General features: G+C 36.8%; 1 protein-coding gene across 1 annotated transcript in view; it reads right to left on the reverse strand.

Annotated features, from left to right (window-relative positions):
- Window positions 1-25,035, reverse strand: part of LOC103460319 (transmembrane protein 163a-like) — a 52,637-nt gene that overhangs the window by 4,828 nt on the left and 22,774 nt on the right. The window contains exons 3-7 of the mRNA XM_008402424.3: window positions 7,322-7,365; window positions 6,057-6,148; window positions 5,042-5,138; window positions 886-997; window positions 8-149 (exon numbers count right to left, since the gene is read on the reverse strand). Of these exons, the coding sequence (XP_008400646.1) occupies window positions 8-149; window positions 886-997; window positions 5,042-5,138; window positions 6,057-6,148; window positions 7,322-7,365 (487 nt within the window). The remainder of the gene's footprint in view (window positions 1-7; window positions 150-885; window positions 998-5,041; window positions 5,139-6,056; window positions 6,149-7,321; window positions 7,366-25,035) is intronic.

Raw genomic sequence — 25,035 nt, forward strand, 5'->3', positions numbered from 1 at the left:
CTCTTACTTGACTCCGTAGGCCAGGATGATTAGTCCGATTAAAACCCCAATGGTGCCATCCAGAAACCAGACATCGGGATGCTGCTTGAAGACTTCAGCACTGATGAGAATTGAGAATCCCATGATTGCTCCAACCATCGAGTTAAACCCTAAAAAACACGAGATTAGCATGTAAAGGTCGGCTCGGTTTATAAACTTGTTTCTCTAAAATGTCTTTGAATATTCCTGAAAGAGAACCATTTAAGAATTTAATGCCATTCGAATTTTAAACCTGTTATTGGCATCATTCCTCTTACTAAAGTCTTACGTGAGTGATTTTGTTTAGAATAACCAAATGGGATAATTATTAATAATTGTATGTAATAAATAACCCTTCATTTTCATAAGTATGTGTGAAACAACTAACATCCCAAAATTTAGGAATATAAATCATGAATTTTATCTGTATTTCAAGAAAACCCATCTTTTTTTTTTAAACACGAAAATCATATCTATGATACAGCAACATTATTTGTACCTTTTTTCCTTTTCTAAATATAATTACATGTGCCCTAGTGTGGAAGCTAGCTCAGTGGGTTATTGTCTTGCCTGCAGTAAGTGTATAGTCTTGTGGGAAATAAATCCATGCTCAAAGAACAGCAACCTCAGGCTTATTGGATTGATGCCCTGCAAGTTAGAGAGTGAGACCTGAGGACAATGGAGAGTAACATACATTTGTGTTGCACTTTTCTTCAGCTCTGCATGTCTCTCTCTTTCACAAGATGCACATTTTATTCTTTTATCATTTATGTTTTGGTTTTCCATGTGTCTCTAGCATTAAGTCCCACCTACGCCATTTATCAGGGAAGTTATTTATTAAATTATGTGAGTGTGCAGACTTCCCACCGTCAGTAATAAGTGCCCGACTGGTCAGCTTTTTTCCCAGCATGAACTTGGCCACGGCCAGCACAGCACAACTGAGGCCGCTCACTATGGAGACGCTGTAGAGGAAGTCATCCTGGGGTCAGACACAAAAAGAGAAAAAGCTCATGGAACTGGATGTTTTCTATGGTTATATACTATACCTGTACTACTTGGCACAGAGTCAAGAGGGAAGCAAACTCATTTAAATGCTGAATTGTTAGCTTTTCGTTAGCTCAAGCATTTTAAACTCAGTGCTCCTCTTTAATTGGTGCATCAGCTCAAGGTCGTACAGATGAGGCTTTGAAATGATTCAAGCTCTTATTTTTCTCACTATCAGTCTCAAATGAATTCAGCAGAAACCCAAACTTGACCCCTGCTTCAGGAGAGACAGAAATCAGAAGGAGGCGAGAAAAAGCAAAGAATATCTGGCAGTGAAACACAAAGACTTTCTTCACAAGGTTCTGCTTTTCATAATGCCAATTAAAAGGTTTTGATTTATTAATTTGTATCTTAGGCATTCATTACTAACATTGGACTTTTTACTTAAACCTCAATTACTTTGGAAAAGTATTCAAACAGTTAATATTTAATTATTATTTTTATTAATGTTACAGCCACAGGCATTCTATTGGTATCTTATTCCACAGACATTTACAAATTTCTCCATAGTTGTAACAAAAAATAAAAATGTTTTAGAAATAAGACTTTGAACGGTCTGCACTGTAGTTCTATTTTACTCAACATCTAAATAAGCATCACTGCAATAAGATACCTTCAATTTGAAATTGGGCCACTGTCTCTTTAAGAAGCTCTCATTGTTTCCAACATTCCATCACAACGATGCTCCTCATCATGTCGTTAACAACCGTTATTAGAAGAGTTGGGCTGAGACGCAGTTTGACTCTGACTCTCAAGCGGGTGATATCGATTCCTGGGCGTGCTTCATAAGGAGAAGATACCAAAACCAATTTAAATCCCTTGTGGCTTGTGGAAGCTGCGGGATCCCCCAAAACGGGCGGGACAGTGCAACCAACGGGAAGGATCCCTGAGATCCTCTTGACAGTCTTTTAGAATTCAATTTGGAAATCTCAATTATTAAAAGCTCTATTACTGCAAAAATCCTACGTGTGTATCACTATGAGGTACTTGCACATTATAATAGTTTCAAAGCTGCTCTGCCTCTCTTTTCTTGACACAGAGGGGCTCTTCTGGTTGTGTGTTTAATCAGGTACTAGAGATGGACAGACAGTCAGAGCTGCACAAGAGGACGTGATCCGAATGGGGATTTCTACCTTTTCTTCACCCCTCTGTACAAGGCAGCAACATTTCGCAGTAATCCCACTGTGTGTCTTTCCTCCTCAGACTGTACAGCTTCCATGTGAGAGGAGTTTTATTTTAGACACCATAATGTGCAAAGTCTAATGTCCTCTTTCATTATTTGTTTTTCATTTTCACAGTAAAATGAAAGCACATCTGGTGAGGTAAATCACCTGTGACTTCCTTTTTTTTGAAGACTTCAGTGAATTTCTGTACCCCCAAAGAAAACAGAAGCAGGAAAACTATGTCTGATAATAAATTTCTAGAACACAGATGAGGTCAGTTCACAGGGAAAAGATACGATGCTTTAGATGAGAACAACAAAAAAAGAAACTCTGCATCATTTCATCCTCCAAACTACTGCATCTACATATTCAACCAAAGCGCAAATCCTGCGACAGAGAAACTCTGAATACACTAACAACTTCTTTAGTTTATGCATGCTAGAAAGCAGAATGTTTATAACTAAGGAAGGATTCCAAGGGCTGACAGAAGGTGACGAAATAAGTGAGGTGGCGGATGTAAGAGGCAGAGTGTCAAAGAGAAAGATAGTGGTAATAGGCTTTTGATGGTGTTAGTAAGATCCCACTGGGCTCCAACACACAGTCTCTATTAACATAATGGCATGAAAGCAATAAACACAGTCAGGAGAGAAGCTGCTGACCTTAACCAGCTCCCCTTCTTCTCCTGCCTTGAATATTTCTCTTTACCATCGGAGATCTTTAATTGTTTCTAACAACATTTTTTCCTTCTTTTAAATGTCACACCCACCCAAATGTCAACTAGTCAATGAGTTTGAGGCAATTTACGGTCGACAGAAAAATCCGTTTGACTCAGGGTCGATTAAAGTTAGACAAAGACGTCTCCGAAATGGGAAATTGTTTCAGAAGAAGTTTAGTCAAGTAAATTAGTATTATTGTGCTATATGCATTAAGAAATAACGATAAACACACACTGTCTGCATGCTGCACACCTGGTTTAAATGTTATCTGTAAATTTTGTTAATTTTCTTTATGTTAGAAATGTCCTGATCTGGTCCAAAGCATTGATTTTGGGGTCCCAGTCAGGATGCAGTCCCAAATTAAACTAAAGTGTCAGTAGAACAACGACATGAATGTTACAAAATGTGAACTTTGTTTTGTTGATTTAATAAATGCATGTTTTCTCAAACATGTCAAGTGACAATGATTTTTACTCTTTAAAAAAAAATCATCTCTCATGGCAGTTTTGCGGTTTTGGCTTCTCTTTCTCATTTTCTTGTTTTCTATCTCTCTCTGTCTGTTCTTGAGATTAAAACATTGTGAAAAATCAGCTTTAAACTGACACTAATTCGTCACAGTGCAGCTAAGAAAAGACACAGCACTGTCAGGATTATTCATAGTCTCAACAGTTTCACAGAGATGATAAGTGATGCTATAAGAAAGTGAGGAGGAGTCCTTGTTAAAGGCAGAAATGAACAATAATAATAAAGTAAAGACATAGTCTTTAATTTAAAGAAACATTTGGAGAATAAGCCTAATGCATGATCTATGAGTTTAAAAATAACCAAGACAAGACAGTGTCTGTCTTTACCTTTCTATTTCAGTGAAGGAAACCCTGATGTGAACATCTTTGATTGTAGTAGACAAGCTATTTCCTGAAGAACCCACTTTCATTTTCCTGAAGCTTTTATTTCTGTAGTTTCAAAGAAACCAGGAAAGTCACAGACTGGTAGAGTATTCATTACTCACATTGCCTCTGTGATCTATTTTAGGTTTATCGCAACCTCTTTTTTGCACCTTTACGTTACTGCACCTGCCAAACCTCAGCAGCATCTTTGCAGGGAAACATGCATGCAGACCATGAATCCAAACCAAATTCTTTTTTGTTGGCTCTTGGACATGTTCTATAAAACGTCTCAACAAAGTTTCATTGATTGTCTGTAAGTTTAAAGCATCTTAAGTTAACCTGATGTACATCTATAGTCATGTTGCCCTTGTCTTTCATTGCTTAGTTATTTTTTCAATCTAGCATTTTTATTTGCAAATATTAATGTTTTTCCTCTGTTTTTCTGTAGAAAGTATGCCTGGCTCAGTGTTAGTCGTCTTAGCTGACTAAGTTGTTGCTCATCAGATTCCCATAATTGCTTTAATTTTAACACAGAACAGTTCTAAAATCTTTATATATATTTTTTGAGAATGAGAATACTATTACATTTTCACTCAACATAAATAAAATATGTTAAAATGGTTTACATTTTAAATTTATTGTTTAAGAGAATTGGTAAGTTTAGTTTGCAAAAAGTAAAAAGATTCATCTTCACTCTTTGGTTGTTGTGTTACCATGGTTACAATCCCATGCTATAAATTTAATCTTTTCTTTGGGTTTGAGCTTGGTTTGTTTACAAAAACATCTCATCAAATTATAACCAATTATCTGTGAATGCTTTTAAGCTCACTTTCTCCTCTAGATGACTTTTTTACCACTTGGCAATAAATGATCAGCTGAATTTCACTGGACTCCATTGGAATAAATTTGTTAGAACTGAATTTTGACTATAATTGTATTGCAGTGTGCCATTTATTCATGCAGAATCCCCAAACATCAGTTTTATCATTTTATAATACGCAGCTATATTCATGCAGTTAAGAAATGGTAGATTCATAGAAGGTTATGTTACCTCAAGAATTTTGCATCTGCTATTTATTGAGCATGACTCAGATATTAAAGCGCTCATTATCCCACTCGTATATAATGTTTTAAAGGTTTTGACAAGATTATAGACCTAGATTTACTGTTTAAAGTGTGTTAAGTACTCTGTTGCATGTGTGTGCAACCTTACCACTTCTGGAGGCATCCTGGTGGCCAGATCATGGATGGCTTTTCCCAGGATACACAATGAGGAGAGAATAAACACAATCCCAAGGATCACACACGCTCTACAGACCCCAAAACAGGAACAGAAAGGTGCTTTGAGTTAGCCTCAAACCACTACAATATTTTACAACGAGATCGACAGAGAATGACGAGAAAGAATGGTGGAAATTCAGTCCCAACATGTTAAAACCGAGAATTTTTAGTCAAAAGGAGGCTTAGCAAAAGTGCTTTTTTTTTTTTGCAAAACTTTAACACAGCCTGACTGATGCTGCTACAAAAGCTCATCTGCTGGTCCAAATTTACAATATCTGTCTCATCTATCTCACTGCAGGACAGACCCACAGCTACTTGGCAGGCGCAGTGTGGTGGTGAGTCTCATTTTTCTTATTTTCTCATTTCGACTCAGAAATCAAACTATTCCAATTCTTCAGTAAGAAAACTTTTTTTAAGGCAAGCTTATTTTGATTTTTTGTCTGTTGCACAGCACAATTTTCATTTTACCACCTCTTCTTTTGGTAACTATGTGAACACATAACCCCAAAAAACTGTTTTTCTTTACATTTTTCTACCTTGCAGCTCCTCAGAGATGGACTTATCACTTATTTGTTTAAAATTAAGTGTCTGCTGCTCAGTTTCTGTTTGTTTGCCTGTAGAGGTGATGTTGTGTGTTAATGAATTGTAAAGTGGCATGTTTCATTATCAGTGACACCTCTGAGCTCTGGTGATTACTTTTAGACAAGTGAGCCTCGGTGCAACCTGACAGCTACTTAATAAAGTCCACTGAACTCCGACAAGCGGTAATGAGCAATGACACACAGTAAATTTACGTTGTCCAATTAATCACAAATACAAAGTGTTCAAAATGATTTGAATACACCGAACATCCTATCCTGTTCTGTCTTATTTATTCATGAGAATTGAACACTTTCTGTTTTTGACATTTCATACATATGTCTTTTTTAAGACTAGTTTATACTCACATGTACTCTCTGTGTGCAGAGTGAACAGCTGCTGCGTTGCTGTAGCGCCAAAGGACGATGACTGATGACATGACATCCAGTGTGGCATCAAACTACGGCCGGTTAGAGAAACGCAAGAAGAAAAAAGAAATGGTAAGAATTTTACTAATTGTGACCACAGATATTCAATAATGACTGGAAAATTTGAAAAGTATGGATTTAAAAGTGCTCTTATTGCATTTATTTATATTTTAAATGTTTTCCTAGCAAGTGTAGCTTTTGTGATGTTTAAAAAAAGAGGTATTTTTTTTATTGTTCAAAAATACTGGATTTCTTTTTTTATATATATCTATATATATATATAAGTGAAAAAAACAATACATTTTAAAGCGATTTTACAAAGTTTTAAGAGAGGATGGTGTTAAATATTGTATATTTTGGCCCTATTTTCTTACAGTGTAATAAATAACAAAAATAACTTATTGTACAACCAACAGATTTAATTTTTTTCCTTGCTGAGTCCTCCTGCCGCCCCCTGAATATATGCTTCCCTGATTACACAGCCGTACCACCCATATTAAAAGGGTGAAAACAATAATGACAGCATGTTTTATTGGTTTTTATTAAATGGTTTATTTTAAATGATCTCACCTGGACTAATGAGAACATAAATCAGTTTTTTTCTGTGAAGGATTCAATATAAACTGATAAGCATCAAAACAGGAACTACAGAAAATCTTAAAGCGAAATAATAAAATGTTCGGTGATTCATTTGACTGATTTAATGGTTAAAAATATGATCAAAACAATGCTGACTTTAAGTATTATAGTTGGCAAAAGCAACATATATTCAGATGATTTACCAAATATAATTAAAACATTCTGAGATAAAATAGCCAGAGCTGCAGTTCAAATGATCTAATCATGTTATGCTAATCACATTTCCCACCAAAAGCCCAAGGTGTGAATGTATTAATTTTCATTTCCTTGTTATTAAGTTGTACATTATCCTACTAGAAACAATCTTAATCATTTCCTCTTGTAATTATGAACTCTTGCATAACATTGTCCTCTGGTAAAAACCTGACGACCTCTTTCACAAACTCAAAATGCATTTTGACATTCCATCCCAGCTCCTCGGAGAGTCCATCCGCTCTCCTTTGTTACCGTGGCAACAAGGGGACCAATAACACTTTGGTTCTGGGATTCATTAATAAATTACCAGGGTCCCCAGCAATGACTAATTGATCAGTGTTTAGGGAGGAAAGCAGGAAGCTGGGACTCACGGCAAATCCAAAGGCTGACGCGCTGTGTCTCATGAAGGAAACAGCTGTAAAGACAGAAAACAACAACATGCGTCACTTTTATCCTCCAAAAGAAAACAACTGAGTTCATTCTGATCCTTTCCCTGTTTTCTGTAAAGAATGCACTCATAGGTACACGATTCATCATGTACTTGCACCTAAGTGCAATGCTGGGAAATAGCCTAGTGAATTAAAGGTTTTATTGTTACGAAATAAAAGCATGTTGTAAAAATAAATTCAAATTGTAGTGAGGTTCTTTCTTTTTACCATTGTTTTTCATTTTAATAAAGCATCATACCATCTTTAATGAAAAACATACACATTCAATAAATGAGAATATTACTGAAAAGCCCATTTATTTCAGAAACTTTATCATTTAGTTAAACACATTACATACGGACACAGATTGGTGTTTGATAGCCTTTATTTCTGTTAATTATGATAATTTTCTGCTTAAAGTTAGTGAAAACATATATACACATATTACATTAGACCTCCCGACCTCACTAAGGGACAAGGGTGTAAGAAAATGGATGGATGGATGGATGGATTACATTAGACCATTAAAAAAGATTTAATAGAGAAATGTATGCTTAAAACCTGCTTAAAGGTTATTTTCAAAAGGTGCTTTTCATCTCATCCAAAATTCTAAAATAATTTTATTAAATATGAGTGTTGATCATAAAGAATGATGATGGAGGGAATTTTGGCTTATTTTTCTTGCACCTAATTTAGGTTTTTAAGGCAGCGCAGAGAACAAATTGGGCACTTTGTGGGGACTGTCGTGGGAGTACAGAGTGCTTTGGTTGCTTTTAATGGTTATTATCTTTGTGTACACCAGAGCAACAGCTCTGTCTGCATACTTGGCTCAAAATTGAGCTTTTTCCCTGGGTGTATTGGGACAAATTGATTGCTTTACAATTTAGAGGAAAAAATAGTAAAACATAAAATGCGCTCAGATTTCCAAACAAATTTGTAATTTATGATGAAGCATGTAATAAAAAAAATCTTAGTATTTTATCAAATTTTACTATATCTAGAGATACATTAGACAAGATAATGTATTACTCTGAATTTTATTATATTATGCTTTCCACATTTTTGTCTTTTTCTAAGATAGTCTGCTCAAAGATTTTCTGACATTTCCAGACGGTTGAAGAAAGCTTTGTCTGGCTGTGTCAGAGACACAGAAAGGTCAGCATGACATCAGCGGTGTGAAATGACTGGATCCATTTAATGCCGAGCAATGAACACCATATGGGTCAAACTATCATATATGAGATGTCTATCTATAAAGAGATATTTACTAAGTGCAAATTAATTACCTGTGCAAGCTAATTAGCAGAACTAGACCCTTTATTGATAGTTTTTACCAGTAGTGACATCAATGAGGCTGATGTCTTCTGCATTCATTGCAGTGCAGTTGTTTAAAGCACCTGTATTGTTTTGCTGCGCTCCTTTTCCTTGTGTGTTTAGCTCCCTCCTGTCTGCGCTCGCAGGTCAGAGTCTCTTGGGACACCAACCCGCCGTTAAATTGCCATGGCAACAGGAGATTTGAGGCCAAGATGGGACTTAGTTTGAGCTCGAGCTGCAAGCAAAAAGCTTTAATCTTCCTTTTCTCTTTCATATTACCTCGCAGTCATTTCCCTGACCTCTGTCTTTGCAACCTCACAGATGTCGCTTGCCTACTTTCTGCTTTGCTGTCATGGACGCATCAGTCGTACTAGGCGGTGACACAGGATTTCCTGCAATATGCTGTCTCTATGTCGCTCTTTTCTCCTGAGATAATCACCTTGGATCTCCATCGTTGTCTTAGTCACACATTCACTTCTAAATGTGTTCTGTCTTACTGCCTTTTCTCTGGGCCTCTACCAGGCTCCCGCCTACCCGAAGAGCGCAGAAACAAGGCCAAGTCACTGTGGATGCTTCTGCGCCAACTTCTCTGTTATGTTTAGACAAAGTACTGGCTTTTTGCCTTCTGTTAGAAGTCTAGTTTGTGTCTGTGTTTGTTGGCTTAGGAAAACGGCACCAAAACAGAACATTTATCTCAAAATGGTCAGGGGTAAAACTTAGACTGGAAATGAACCCAGTAGCTAAAGGTAAAGACAAATTTAAAGAGGGAGAAGAAAAGAAGGGTAAGCTACATATGATCTAGGGCATAAAAAAAGTTTTCTCATGATATTTAATAAAAGTGACAATAAGAACTATTTATTACAACTTTTTAAAGTAAGTGTATGGTAGGACACAGCAATCATAGCCCTGCTGTTGAGAGACATATCAGTGTATAACACAGTTCAAAAAAGAGTATTTATTTCTTACTACCTAACGTTTTGCATACAATATACTGGGAAACCAGGAGCAGCTTTTGCTAAAATACCAGAACTCCTAGCATAAAGCAGTCCAGGTTCAGATGTTTGCTTAATGTGGTTTTATCATTTATCTCTGTACTTAGTCTTAATATTTGGCATCTAAATGGCAGCTTTCTGTTCTTTTGCAAGTAGAAGCTTTAATGACTTTTTAATATTTTGCTATTTTTTTTAAAGAATCTCTCTTCAGTGATGAGTGATAATTATAATAAAGGCTCTATCTAAAGTCCAGATTGTTTTAGAAGATTTTCTTTTTTTTAATCTCTACTATGAGATGGTTGACAAATTACATTAAAAATCAAAAGAAAATTGTTTTGAGCATGGAAAAAGCAATACTAGTTTTCTTCAAAACAATGGTACCTTTAACTTATAATCGTCTCCAGCTTATGTTTGATGTTTAATGAAAACAGAGTGAGGTGAACGTGACGCAGATGTGAAATAACTCATAAAAAAGGGCACCACTGATGTAGTTTATGGCACAGAGAACACGAGTGGGCTTATCCAAAGTGGGCCTGATAGTTTCTAGTAATTTGGACATACATGTATATATGTAAGCACTTTATGCAAATTTACAGAAAGAGTTCTTTGAAACTCAGTTTTCACACCAAGAACTCAATTTGAATGTGAGATGACAGTTTCCACGAGTGCAGCACCCTCTGACCTTTACATTGCCACATCAGAACCTTCAAATCAAACACCATCATCATTGTTCCTGTGGGGTTCTTACATCAGAGAGGGCAGCCATTGATGATGCAAGCAAGCATGAAAGTACTCATTCAGGGAAAAACAACATACAGATGTTTATTTTTGTGGAACCCCAAAGGTTGTGCCGCCCTGGGCAGTGTACCACATCCCCCTTATTGTTCCCTTAAACAGGGAAAATCCTTTCTCACGGTTATCCCCACTTGAGATTTCTGCATCAACAGAAACCTCCCTCTTTTTGATCTGACTTAAACCTCCTGAAAGGCTAATTCTGTTGTCATTACTTGGATTTAACTATATATCCAGTTACTGATGTGTAATGGAGTGACCAGCAGGATAATTGGATTATGAATCTACAAGAGTTCACATGTGCATTCCAAGTCGGTTTTCAATTTATAGCTGCAGCCTCAGAAACATTCTGAACATCTTTAACCTCGTTTTATGGTTTCATTTAAATACAGACACCTATATTAATCATGTAAAAAAGCTTAGGAGTGGTCCTTTCAGTCTTTATTCGGTTTTTGTTTGGTGAGTTGTGAAGTATTAAGGAAATTCATATCACCTCATGGCATTTTCCTGGCTCTGGCGGGGATTTTCTCACAATACGTTGATAATCCATTGAATCACATAGTAATGCAGTCTTAGTGTTACTAAGGACATTATGGGTTGTCATTAGTCAGAGATTTGTGCCATGCAGTTAAATGCTTTATGATACAAAGGCTACTCAGGAGGAAAAAAGAAAACAAATCCTTGTAAAAATATGAATGGCAAAAGATTTATGTAGTGAAAGTAAATCACATACTGAATGGAGTAATAATTAACAAAAATATTTAATGCTTTTCACTGGGGAAAATATGCTGTGAAACCCAAGCTACATCATGAGATTTGTTTTGCTCATTGTTTTAATCCTTACATGAGTAGTTTGCTAAAACAGCTTTTCAATCTGAATTCACACATTTACGTACTAAACAGCAGGGTTCAAGACATAATTCTTTTCATCCAAAATTTACACATAGACTTAAACACTTTGGGGAAATGTATTATGGTATGATCATGAAACATTAATTTTAATTTAGGCACCAAAACAACACTGGCATCACAAAAAGAATGATGTGGGCTTACATTTTCCAAAAGGAAGAGATGTTTATGTCAATGAAGCTATGAGCAAATCCAAATGTCATTTACATTTCAAAACTCTACCGCATGAAGAGCATTTTGTATCTCAAACCGGACTCTGCTTGGATCGTTTATCTTTCTTGTTCTGTATCTGGCTTTGCTTAAGGATGACCAGCGGTGCCCTCTTCTGGATGGCGGCCAAACTACAACACTAAATGAAGGTCTAATAATAGGATAATCAACTGGAACTGATTTCAATCTAATGAATCATTAATAGACAATCATAAGTTGATCCTTAATTGTGATCTTTTAATTTTTAGCATCACGGTGAATTCAAATTTGCATCCAAATCAATAGAAGAATAACAACTGAAGTTAAAATAAAAAGAGCTTCAATAAAGTAAAATGTTGTCTAAAGATGAATATTGCACTTTTTTTGCAACAGATTTGGTTGTTTTTCAGTTACGCATAACATATGTAAAATTATCAATGGAAATTTTTTAAATAATGTATCATACGTCACTGCATGTATACACTTTAAAACTTTAAATCTGGGCCTTTTCTATCTTTAGATGTAAATATTTTCTGCTCAAGCAGAAAATATACGCCGCCTGTCTTGAATATCATTTGTAAAGCAACTCTGTTTCTGCATCTTAAAAGCCTGCAGTTTTTCAAGGATAGTGGTGGATTGCTTTTGTTTATGAGGCTGTCAATCCAACAAGACTGGATTCACTCAGCGAGGCTCCGAATGTAAAAATAGTCAGTATCACCCTCCCTGCAGTTATTCATCTTCCAGTTTCTGCTCCCCAGCTCATTTCGATGTGCCAGCCGTCTGTGTGGTTACCAGCTGCCAGCAAATCGATGCCTCTCTGGAGGCGAGCGGACATGCTTCCGTGTTCTGTCCTTCGGGTTGGTGGTTAATCAGGAGGGCAAGCATGCATGGACAGATACTAACAAGACTGGAGAAATAAGGAGCAAAGGCAAAGGAAGAGCTGTTTGAAAGGGAGGCGAAGGAAATTTAAAGACCCTAAAGAAAAAGACAAACAAGAGGGAGCAGGAGAGAAGAAACGGGAGGTAAATGGGAAAACAGCTAAATAAACTACATTTGTTTCACAAGTATTAAAATGTGGGGGAAATCCATAATTAATTTTGCTTTCTATTAAAATAAGGAATTATCTTCTCACAGTTTGATACACAATATTTTCCATGTTTAAAAAAGGAGAAAAAGCCCAAAGTATGTTTAAGACGAAAACTTGGCAAGTCTCCCTTTTGACTTTTCGCTACACTTTTTCACCAAAATGTCCTTCTTTAACTTCAACAGTACAAAGAATCTGTCCCCAAAAACAATTATCCATGTTTAGAAGTAAACAGCAGACAACCGGTATTTGCAGGAGTAAGAGGCAAAAACAGCCCACAAACAGATGAAATACACAAACATTAGGGAAACCTCCTGAAAACGCTTTTTAACTGCCTGTTTTAATAATTCAAACACCAAATATACCTTACCTGTGCATTAATAAACGCAGTGGACAGCGTCCTGGCACAACCACAGAAACTAATCTGCAGCAAAAGAACATTAAGAGTGTTTCTGGATTTGCATGTGCCAGCCAATAGCAAGATCCAAGATCAAATACTTTAGATATGCTCTGCAGAAAAAAAATCTGCAAATAGGCACATTTTCTGTGAATAGTTTATAGAAAGTCACATTTTACCTTTAAAAGAAAGAAAAGGTAAAATGATCAGTTCATTCTAATTAAATCCAACATTTCTTGACGTAATTGTTAGCTTTTTATTATGGTGCAGATAAATTTAATTTAATAAACATATATTTCAAAAATGCTACTAAACAATGATATAAAGATCTTTATTGAATTGTTTTTGTTTGTTGGTTATGTTATTGTACTACAACATCCATCTAAGTTTATGCTAAATCAACTCAATAGTCAATGAAAAGACAAAAAAAACTGGAGGTACTGTTATGTTAATATTAATATAATATTAATCTGTGAAAATCTTTGTCCAGCTGTCTGCTGACAGGTATAGTAGAGTGAGGGAGGTTATTTCTTCTCCGGCTGGTTGCCATTCCATTACCCCTTAAACCTCCCATGCTATTGACGTTATGAAAAAAGTCCATATCGAATTAGCAGAATAATTTGCAACCAAATAGAAATGTAATTACGTCCTCCTTTCTGCTCCTCAAGGGCAGTGGCTCAATTCAAGGATGCAGACTTCAATTACATCCAAGGAGCAGAGGAATAACCAGGGAGACTGTAGAGAGGACGAGGAGGAATAAGAAAGGCAGTCGGATGGACAGATGAAAAAAGAGAATCGGATCTAAACGGAGAGATGGCGTAGGTGGGCTGGCAGAAGGAAAAGGGAGGTGAAAGATTAAAGAGCAAAGATGTCACACAGAGAAAAGGGAACTGAAGGAGATTAGATGAGCCACTGCCAATCTGTGACTGAGCTTCTGATCTAACCAAGGTAAGTCACTGCACTCACAAATTAAAACAAATCTTCCAACAAGAGCATTTATTGACGTGGACTGAGTGAAAAAATCTACTTTATAGTATAATAAAGACAAAAACGTAAAGAAATGTTCAGACATTGATCCATTACCTTGTTTTTTGGTTTCAGAAAAAAAGTTATTTATTTGCAATTAAACAATTAATTAACAAACTATCCCTCAATAGCAAGTGGTTTGTCCCAAACCATATTCTTCAGCAGTGAGATGTTTGAGGGTGTCTCACATGTACGACCCATTTCAGCTCCCCAAATTGTTCTCACAGTGTTCCTCAAGCCACCTGAGCTTCTTTTTCCTGGAATGCTTTATTTGTTTCATGCCAAATTTCTCCTCTGTTTTGGTTTCCAGATAATTAAGTTTTAGGTTCCCCTGGCAAATGAACATTATTCCAGAAGTCTTGGTCTTTCTCTAAACTCTCTGTGCTCCACTTCAACCAAACATTTGTGTTTTTTTCTTAAAGACCACAGGTTTTCAATGGAAGTTAAATGTTTGCAGTCTCATCCTTATTCTAATTCTACAGGCGTGCACTTTATTTAATTTTATGCATTTAAATTTGGGTTTTTGGAAACTTTGCTTAACATCTTGATGTTTGCTTTCAAGGTGAACTTGGTTAAATATCCGAGCCTGGGAATGTCCCCAGTGTATAGATTACATTCTGTACAGTGGGATGGCTTATTTCAGATGAACTGAACATAATTACCAGACTAATATGATACTACAATCATTTTTCTGAAGTCCTCAGACAGCTCTTTAAGTCTTACCTGGGGGTTCACTTTTACTCCAAAAAGCCAGAAGTGCAGCAAACTCTAAGATTTAAACTTGCATGTGGGTATCCTAATTTGTCACAAGACTTAGCTTTCTTTAAGTGTCACTTTATTTAAAAAAGTTTTGAAAGGCCTTTTCTTTAATAATTGTTTGGTTATACCGCTTGAATTTTTATGCATTAAGATTAAACATTCACATGAGTATTTTAGAAAAACACAAAAGCTTTCAGAGTGTCTTAATTTTTGGCATGACTAACAGATGCTGTTTTTATTTGTTGGTGTTTTAGGTCATATGCTGTTTGTTAAACAGTCTGCTTGTAAATCCGGTATTTTTACAGATTAATAAATAATAAAATGAACAATCTGGTGAGCAGAGGCAGGTAAAAGGGCAGAGAGGAGTTAAAATATTCAACAGGAGGATCACAAGAAGAGCTGACACCAAGGGTAAATTATGCCTCATTAAGATTTGACTAAACAAGGTTTTTATGCTAATGTGCCTGTCTGGGCAGGAAGAGGAGAGGGAGATCTGACCTTATAGTCTCTCGCTGTCATTCTATTGGCTGGAATCATAAGAAGGTGGGACTGTTTCCATGTCTCTCCACAAGGGAGCAAAAATAATTTGCATGCAGAAAGAATAAAGATACAAGACAGAAAGTAGGTGAGGCTGTAGACAAGCAGAGACAGTTTAAGCATAAGGAACAGCATGCAGGCAAGATAAATCTGTAAATACCAGCAACAACATGATGGTTAGAATCAGGTCATCTTTGGAAGCATTAATGTTTTTTAAAATTAGGAATCCTTATCTAAAATTAAAAATGTGTTTCTGATTTCACAATTTGAAGCCTTGAAAATGGCCACCGTCTCTTTAAGAAGCACTGTGTCTTCAACATGTCATCATAACAATGTAACATTCTCTCATTAGTTTTATCTTTCCAACTGCCTGTTTTAATCTACTTTTTATAATCTGTTGTAGATCCTATATGGCATCAGATTTTATATAAAGTTTAAAATGAATTGACTAAATTAATTGATTTGTGAAAACAACGGAAACGTCCCACCAAAAACACCAGAAGCTGTGACTTCAAAGGTTTTTTTTTTTTTTGTGCTACACTGCAAACTAAGAGCACACTAACACAATCCCTGCTTTCTCAGCAGATGTTTCCGACAAGGTTGCAGTCGTCTTCTCAGCCGCAAAATATTGTGTTTAATAATTCAGGACCTCCAGCTCAGCTCAGCTCTGCACTGAGCCCTGCTCTCCTGGAAGAGTTCACCCAGCTGAAAACCTTAGCGTGAATCTTCCTGTCCTTCAGCCTCTGCTCCTCATTTCTTCTTCTTTTTAACCTCCTCATGATTTATCTTCCCCGGTTCTGCTCTTTTGCCTCTACAGGTGGCCCATTTGCTCCTCGTCCTACATGCCTCTGTTCTTAAACACAAATCCTTTTTTAACTTCCTGTTTCTCTTGCTCAAGTTGTCCTTTCTGAGTCTGATTTTGCTTCCTGTGTTTTCCTTTTCCTCTTTTTTTAATTCTGCCTTTGAATTTGTTTCCTTTCTCCTCCCTTCATCTCTCCCACCTTTTCATCCTTCCCCTGTTAATACTTCCTCATTCTAACCTTCCTTTGAGTAATTCCTCAGGGATGACACCACGCTCTTCTCTCCCACCATAAGCACAGCAGAATTGATATGTAGCCGGACAGAACTGAAGTCGATTGGCACAGAGCGAAACGTACCATCTGTATGCAGCTTGGCACTGGGAACGCCACTGGGTTTGTGTAGGGCTCAAGCTGGAGCTGACTGGGCTAATGCTTCCTACGCACATGTAGGTTTTCCAGTTTCACCCTGGAAATGTTTAAATAGCTTATAAAGGGCTTCCAGTGGAGTTAACATGATTTACTGCCTACAAGAGGAGCTGTACAAAGTTACACCGCTAGTGAGAGAAAAAAGTCACCAAGAGTTTATGCCAATATAATGAACATGAATAATTAGGAGCTCAAGTAAACCCAGAACATTCATAAAAGTCCAAGCCACACAAATTTAGACAGCCACATATTTGTGTAATGCAGTTAAAGGGATATTTTGTTGCAATCTATGTAAAATGAAATTTAGCACTGTAGTTTGAAAGAGATTATTGTCCTGTCTTTTTATCAAATGTTTTTTTTTTTTTAAATAAATGTTCAAGGAGGCAGATTTGGTGTTAAGATTAGTTGTAAACTGAGTTACCTATCACTGTCTGAATATCCAAATTTGGTTGTACTCTCAAACATGTGGTATGACTTTAAAGTGGTAAGTTCAGACTTTTAACTTCAAACTAAAAGTAAATATGTGCCATGCTTTGCAGTTTTAAAGCATTTAAATTTTGTTTCATTCCTTTATTTTCAGTTTAACAATTTATACTTGTTCAACTGGCATTATTTCACTTATAACAAAACATTTTCCCACATAACCTCCAAGTAAAACTATTACTCCTTTATCAATAGTAAGAAATTATTTACCTAACAGTACTTCAGGTGTACTGTGACATTCGTAGTAGATACTAGACCAAAAATACCCTCTTAAAATGTTGTGTTTTTGCAGTGCAGATTGAAATATTTTTTTATGAAACCCTATATCAGCTGTGCAGATTATTGTTTGAGATCTTTATGAATTAAACCAATACAGTTACAAATATATGGCCAAAATCCTGCACAAATATGCGAAAAACTGATAGATATGCATAAAAGCCTGATGGAGAATATTGCTGTAATCAATGTGTGGACTTTGTTTTTGTCATGTCTTTATTGGTAAGCATACACAGGCAGAATGATATATGAATTTTGACAGCCCAGACCTCTGTAAGAAAAAAAATACCCTATTTTAAATAAAAGACAAACAGACTAAAACAGAATTGGATAGATGTTTGTTCACATTTATTATATTTTCAGAATTCCTGGGTGAAAACAACAAACCTTTATTTTTGAAATTGCACAACTCTGTCAGGTGACGATCCAGAACTTCCCCTTTTCTGACTTAAACCTCTGCATCATCAAGCCTTACATTTCCCCATCTAATTAAAAACAAACAAGCAGCTTCAACTACTGTTTAGGGAGTGATTCCATCAGCTCTGAGGGGCAGGAATATGAAACAGCCTCTCCTCTGTTTACTGTTTACCTCACCAATGTACTTGCTTTGAAATGTTTCAGTCGTTCCCAGGCAGGGATATACGCTGAGCAGCAATTAGTAGAAATCACACAGCTGCTGTGGTTAAATCTGACGAGAAAAGTTTCACATAGGAGGGTGCAGGAGCATAAGCTGGATGTAAATGCCCAACTTGACCTTATCAGGGCAGGGCTGGACCGGTAACCGTGTCACAGAATGAAGGGGCAAAACCACAAGATGTCTAAAGTAAGGACACACACACACACAAAGGGGAAGTTCTGCTCTGCTGTCACTAGCTATTAGCAGAAAATCATTATAATTAATAGAAATCATGGCTTTAACCCGTCACTCTGTAATGATTCAGACAGCTTGCTTGCTAGCTAGATAAACAGCTAGCTAAGAAGCAGCAACTCCCAGCTAGCTGGATAACCAGCCAGCTAGCTGGTTAGCTGGTTAGCTAAGATTGGGGCAGGGAGTTTTACAGAAATTAGTGATTTTGTTCATGAATGGCTCTATCCAAAAAAAATCCACAGCTCTGGTAAAGCTTTTGGCCGCTGTATATTTTCCCCAGGAGTTTTATAATGAGATCTTTGGAGACTGCTCTGCATAATCAAACACTCAGACAGTTGCTCACACAAGCATCCAAAAATGTCACTCTGTAAAAAGCCTTAAAGCAAATTCAGCTTTTTACACTTCATAATGGGCAAAGTATTTTGTGGCAGAAGAAATAATTGTTTTTAAAAATTCACATATTGGTACTAATTAAAGCAAATATAATAATCTATTTTATTCTAAACAAATAGAAGATTACTAAACATTTTTAGCAATAAACACTGAACACCTTTTCCAATTGAGATTATGCTCCTGAAAAATACATATTTCAAGCTTTTTACACCTGGGTCCGTCCGTCCGTCCATCCATCCATCCATCCATCCATCCATCCATCCATCCATCCATCCATCCATCCATCCATCCCAGCGTTTAGGTCTATCACAATAAAAAAATTTGCTGGATGACAGATTGTCCCAGAAATGATTGTGATAAACAATAATATTGTTGTTTTGAGACAATTTTCAAGTAATATACTGATTATGCCATAATGATGCAACAAACTTTAATTTTGTAAAGAGTGATTAACACTAGAAGCTGAAGATAACAACAAAACACAACAACCAAAAACTATTAATGAAACGGAAGTAAAAACCACACACAACCAAATCCATAGATAAAATGGATTATGAGGTCCCTGGAAAAAAAAATTAATAATCAGAATTTAATTTTGAATTGAAAATTAAAACTAATTACATCTGAACATAATACTGTTTTAATTCAATAAAAATGTCATTCCTCTCCTGAAATCTGCTCATGTTTGATCTCTTTACATTTTATTCCCAGTTTAGTCAGCAGCACTCTTCTTTTGAATTCATTTGGTCCCAATACTCTGTATCATTCACACATAGGTTGTTTTCGCTCCCTAGCCCTGCAGCACTGTACTCCAGCTTCTTTAATAAATCCTTTTTTTTCTAATCAGCATTACTGTCTGCCTAGGAGTCCTGCATCTGAGTCCCCCCCTTATTACAAACTGTGACAAAACAAACCACGGCAGCCGCTAATTGGCTGCAGCAGTCAGAGTTTTTCATATATGAAAACACCTCACATGTTTACAACCCAGTGTTTCAAAGCTGAAAACAAAACCCTGATCTGTTATGTAAACGCTTGTAGCAAAAAAAAGAAAAAGAAAACATCCCATTAGATATGAAACTGTGAAAGCATTCTGAATAACGCTGTTTCTTTCAAGCATTCACTAAGCCAAAAATAATAATCAAACATAAAGCTCTTACTCATATGCACACATATCAGCATTCGTGATGGATGACAGTGTAATGCGATGCCGCTCTGTATTTTTTGGTCATACATCCAGCAAATAGTTTGCACCATGTGACAAGCAAGTCGTGCCATGGCAACAGACCCCCATTTTCATCACATTCTATCTCATTCGCCGTGGTTACACCAGCTCAGACGGAGCTGATAGGTTTGTCAGATTAAAACATTGTGTGATGTATTGGACTCTGAAGACTTTGGCAGCTCAGAAAAGATCCTGAAGAACTGCGGCTGAAACAGAAATTGATCAGACATCTTATTGTGCTTCAAGGGAATCCATCATATAAACTAAGGGCCAAACAAAGTATTTTTTCTAGAGGGTATCAGGAGAAGAGATCTTATCTTCTGGCTTTAACATGCTTTAGTTGCATGTCAGTTTTAATTCACAAAAAAGCCCCAAATTTGCAGTCCTGAATTTTATTTACATCTGTTTTCAATCATCTAATCTAATAATCTTTCAGAAATGTGTGGCTCTACTTAAAGAAATTATTCATGCTGCTAACTAACCCACATTCAGCTCACCTGCCTCAGTAAGCCCCAGACTTTTAAATTTAATCTGCATCCAAAGCAGTTTCGACTTGCATAAAAATTGACGGTGCATCACAACTGACAGCTATTTCTATCTATTTGATTCTGTGCTGTCACTTTAGTTTAAGAATTCATGTCTATCTCTTGAGATCGTCAATAGCAATTAGCAAGAAGAAAAAACTGTTAATGCTGAGTATGACCATGAGCTACACTTATCATTTGCTGTATAAAAAAGTGTAATTCATTGCTAGTTTTTCAAACCAAATTTCTTTTAATCACCAAGTTCTTTTAATCCTTTAGCAAACCTTTCATGTGATAAACTTTTCAAAACCGTTCAATAACTGTTACCTAAATAAAACCTGTATGACAACACGATGAAGGCTAACAGACCTCAAAAAGCAGCATATTAAGCACCGATCTGAAGAAATGTAAGAGCAGAGAAAAATGTTTTTCACTCGGGTCCATGTTGGTTTGGATAACTGTTTTTGCTTTATAAATTAAATCATAATTTAATTTTTTTTTTCGTAATTAATAAAGTTATCTTCAACAGACCATATAATTTGAAATTAAACTTTTATGTAAACTAAAGCATTTCACCACACTGAAGTCCATCCATCCATTTTCTTTGCACCCTTGTCCCTCAGTGGGGTCGGGAGGGTTGCTGGTGCCCATCTCCAGCTAACGTTCCGGGCAAGAGGCGGGGTCACCCTGGACAGGTCGAAAGTCTGTCGCAGGGCAACACAGAGACACACAGGACAAACAACCATGCACACACACTCACACCTAGGGGCAATTTGGAGAGGTCAATTAACCTGACAGTCATGTTTTTGGACTGTGGTAGGAAACCAGAGTACCCGGAGGAAACCCACGCATGCACAGGGAGAACATGCAAACTCCATGCATAAAGACCAGGGCCGGGAATCAAACCCAGAACCTTCTTGCTGCAAGGGAACAGCTCTACCAACTGCGCCACTGTGCAGCCCACCACACTGAAGTGTTTGCTAAATTTATTTCTATTAATTTTAAACCTCTGTCTGACAACGGTGCCCTTACTGAAATTTTTTTAGTTAGAAGCCGCTGATCTAAGTCTCCAAAGTGAGATTAAAAGTCCTAAAGCTCAGCAGGATTCGCACTTCGTTACCCTGAGCACATCCACAAAGGTAACCCTGACTCAGTGGATGAGGTCTACGAGAGCCATGCCTTGATTCTCTTATTTATTAGTGAGAAATCTGTCATTTCCAAATGTCTGATCAAAGAAAAAAATGACACCATTTCATCTGTTTTGCTTCAAAAACAAAATCCCAGTGGAAGATCAAATGGAATATGTTATAAAAGACAAACTCAAACTCTTGTTTCTTGCTAAGAAGGAGAAGAAAATGTTAAAACAACCACATAAATCTGGAGATAGTTGGTTATCAGATAGGTTATAACCCTGTCTGATATGGTCCACTCAGTGTCAATATGCAGTTTAACACTGAGCCCCTGGCTGTCTATTCAGTAAAACCTCCTGAATCACTCCTATCAAAGATTTCTGAGATGGTAAAAGAAAAATCTGTTTTTGGTTTTTCAGCCTGGATCATGCATAGAGGTACACTCGGGAATCCTCACACCTACACACAAACATGCGTTTGTTGCCTTGCCAAAAGGTAGCTGGAGATCAGAATGCAAATTGCATTTCTGTTTCTACTGTTTCAAGTGCTTGTGTCTCCAGTGGTTGATGTCATGCGCTTGTGCACCTGCTTCATTGGGGACAGAGAAGTCAAGACAAAATGTAAAACAGGGTTGTACATTTGAGGCAAGGAAAGCACTATTCTTCTCGTGTGCATCCATTCTGCCTCATTTTTCAAAATGTGCCTTTTGCAGATAAATGTTGCTTACTTGTCTGACAAACACCCACACTGTTATTCCCATATCTCACTCTGTCTGACTCTGGTTTAATCTGTCTTCCTGACAGAACTGGCTTACTCTTGGTTGTTAAAGAAGAGAAGGCTGGAATGAGTGGGTGGTGAGTACCTTGTAGGATTTTGATGAATGCTTTGAAATCGAAATGGATGTGGGTCATAAACGGAGCGAACATCTAACTCATCTACAATGCCTGCATTTAGCTCTGAGAGATCCTTGAGGAGATTCTGCAAACCAATATACTAAATATCAAGTCTAACTTATGTGTTTATGTGAATGAAATCACTTGTAAATTAAATTGGACTTCAGATGGATATTTTATAATTAGCAGTTTTCATAATGTGCTAATTTTTGAGCAAATGGACAATTTTATATTGCATTCCAAAATAAAGTGCATACATAATACACAACGCTATCCTTTTTCAAGTGTTACTTGTATGGGTGTTTTTATTTAATCATGCATATGTTTCAAAAGTGAATGTTTTTTTTATTTTACCCTGCTGCTCTTTGGAAAATAAACGGAATCAGTTCAATGTGCAGTCAAGGTATTACGATGATTCGTTTTAGTAGGAAAAAGGAAACATGTTCTTTGACTGGTCAAGTTTACTTGTTAAACTTGTAAGCAGATTTTTTATTATACTCTCCTGCCTGTGGCAGCAGTTTGGGTTTTGAGTGTCTCTCGATACCCTGAAATAAGTGTTTCTTTGCTCTGTGCCAGTAAAGAGTTGGTGCTGTTATAAAGGCAGCTTTCCAGGCTCAGAGCCGTTGCTTTGAAATAAAAAAGAAGAATGATGGCTCTACGTTTGGCTTTTTTGAGCCAGCATTGGAACCAGTTCGGTGCAAGCTCCATACCAAACTCAACTCTTCTTTCAGCTTTAATATGTAGACAACGTTCCCTCCCCCACTACTTACATTCATTTTTAAAACGTATAATTCTGCTCAAGAGTGAGATGCTGACATCAGTTTCTCCAATTGTACATTACTGCACTGCAAAACAATGACAGAGGGGGGGGAGAGAAATTACCTTGTAGAATGAAGATGGACGACTTTTCCATTCATTGTTGCATTCTCGTTCCACCCCTCGCAGACTTATCTGCTGCTATTTAGGACTTCCATCAGCTCAATATCATAGAGCTCAATAAAATATTCATGCATTAAGAGGAGAATTAGGCTCTCCGAGTCTCTTTTCCCTGAGGCCATCCCGTTCAGCACATGCAGCAATCTTCTAGCAGGTAACAAATGGCAACACGAGGAAGCCCAAGCTTGTTAAATGGATCCAATGGATGCATAGCCTTGCCATTGATCACCATGGATCTACATAGCTGTGGGGTGCATAAGGAGCTTTACTCTGTTTTGTGATCATACATAAGGCAGGAAGGTTGCTGTAGTTCAGCAGAGGGGTAATATAATGGCCTTATCTCTGAGTCATTCATAAATTTAAGTGATGCTACTTCATAAAAATGTGGCTGCAGAGCAATAAGCCAGGGCTTGGACTTTAATGTGAAACTTTCTCGGATGGAAAATCCACAGTCATAGCCCCATCCATCCATAGTCAACAAGTGGGCATAAACTTTAGATGGAGGAATGATTACTGTTGTTACCAGCTTTTCATCAGCTTTTCCATTGGTTGATGACCAAAGCCTGACTTTCTAGTTACCACTATCTGTGATGGGGTTTTTTTTTCCATCCTGTGAAATCCAGCATCTGAATTTCTCATTTTTCTGTTGATTGTTTTTGTTTGTCATGCCACCAAGCTCTGATATAGGAAGCAGACACTAATTAATTCAGACAAAAGTGAACCCTAAAATGTGCTATGTGGGTCTAAAAGTGGAAAAAATGACTAAGATTTTGCCACAATTTAAATATGTGTTTCAACTTTTATGCATTCCATAAACTATATAGTGTATTGATATTAGTAGTGTGGAATTTGCAGTGTTCTGCTGCTGATCGCCTTTGCTGTAGTGTCAACATCTCGTCATTTAGATTTTTCCCCAATATTTTGATCACTTAACCATCTGAAAAAGTAAATAAATGTTAAATTTCTAAATTATTAAAACATTGTTGAAGATAGGTAATAGTGGGTCAAACTATTATAAAGTTTTTAAAGTTATTACAGACTGTTGAGTACAAACTGACCAAAAAATAAATAAAAATGGATGGCTTATGTGTCTGATTCAGTGTGTATTTTATTTAGCTGGTTTTAAAAAGTATAATTTATGCTTCTGTATGATAATACAGAAGGCTCTTACACAATTACATCAACTACATTTACCTTACGTATTTAGTTTTGCACATTACAACAATTTAAACTAAATAGTCACAATGATATGATTTCCCTTGTGGGTTTTCTTTAAAAAGATAACTTCTGTTTCAGTCATAAATTAATCAACACCTGACTTTAATAAACAATTCCTTCTGTGTACACATAAAACCACATAGTGTGACTGGCATTAAAGACCCCAACACAATTTCAGAGTAATTTAGAAGTAGACATTTGCAGCACCTCGCGTCCTTGGCGCATCAGCGAGGAGTAAAAACAGTGAGATGCTGCTGACTGACGAAAGATGGTGCGAAGCTGCCTCGAGAGGCCGGACTATAATTACCCTGCAGATGGAGAGTTCCTGACAGCCAAGCAAATACACAGATAAAACACACTATTACTTCTGATGAAAAATGCCTGCGCAGGGTTTCCAAAAGAAACAAACAAAAAAAGCAAACAAGGAGAGATGTCGGTAACGTTCTTCCAAAATACACCATGTAAGTACAATTAGTGAAGCTTACAGAG

The sequence above is a fragment of the Poecilia reticulata genome, chromosome 2 (genome assembly GCF_904066995.2).
Source record: "Poecilia reticulata chromosome 2, P_reticulata-male-v2, whole genome shotgun sequence".
Classification (NCBI taxonomy): domain Eukaryota; kingdom Metazoa; phylum Chordata; class Actinopteri; order Cyprinodontiformes; family Poeciliidae; genus Poecilia; species Poecilia reticulata.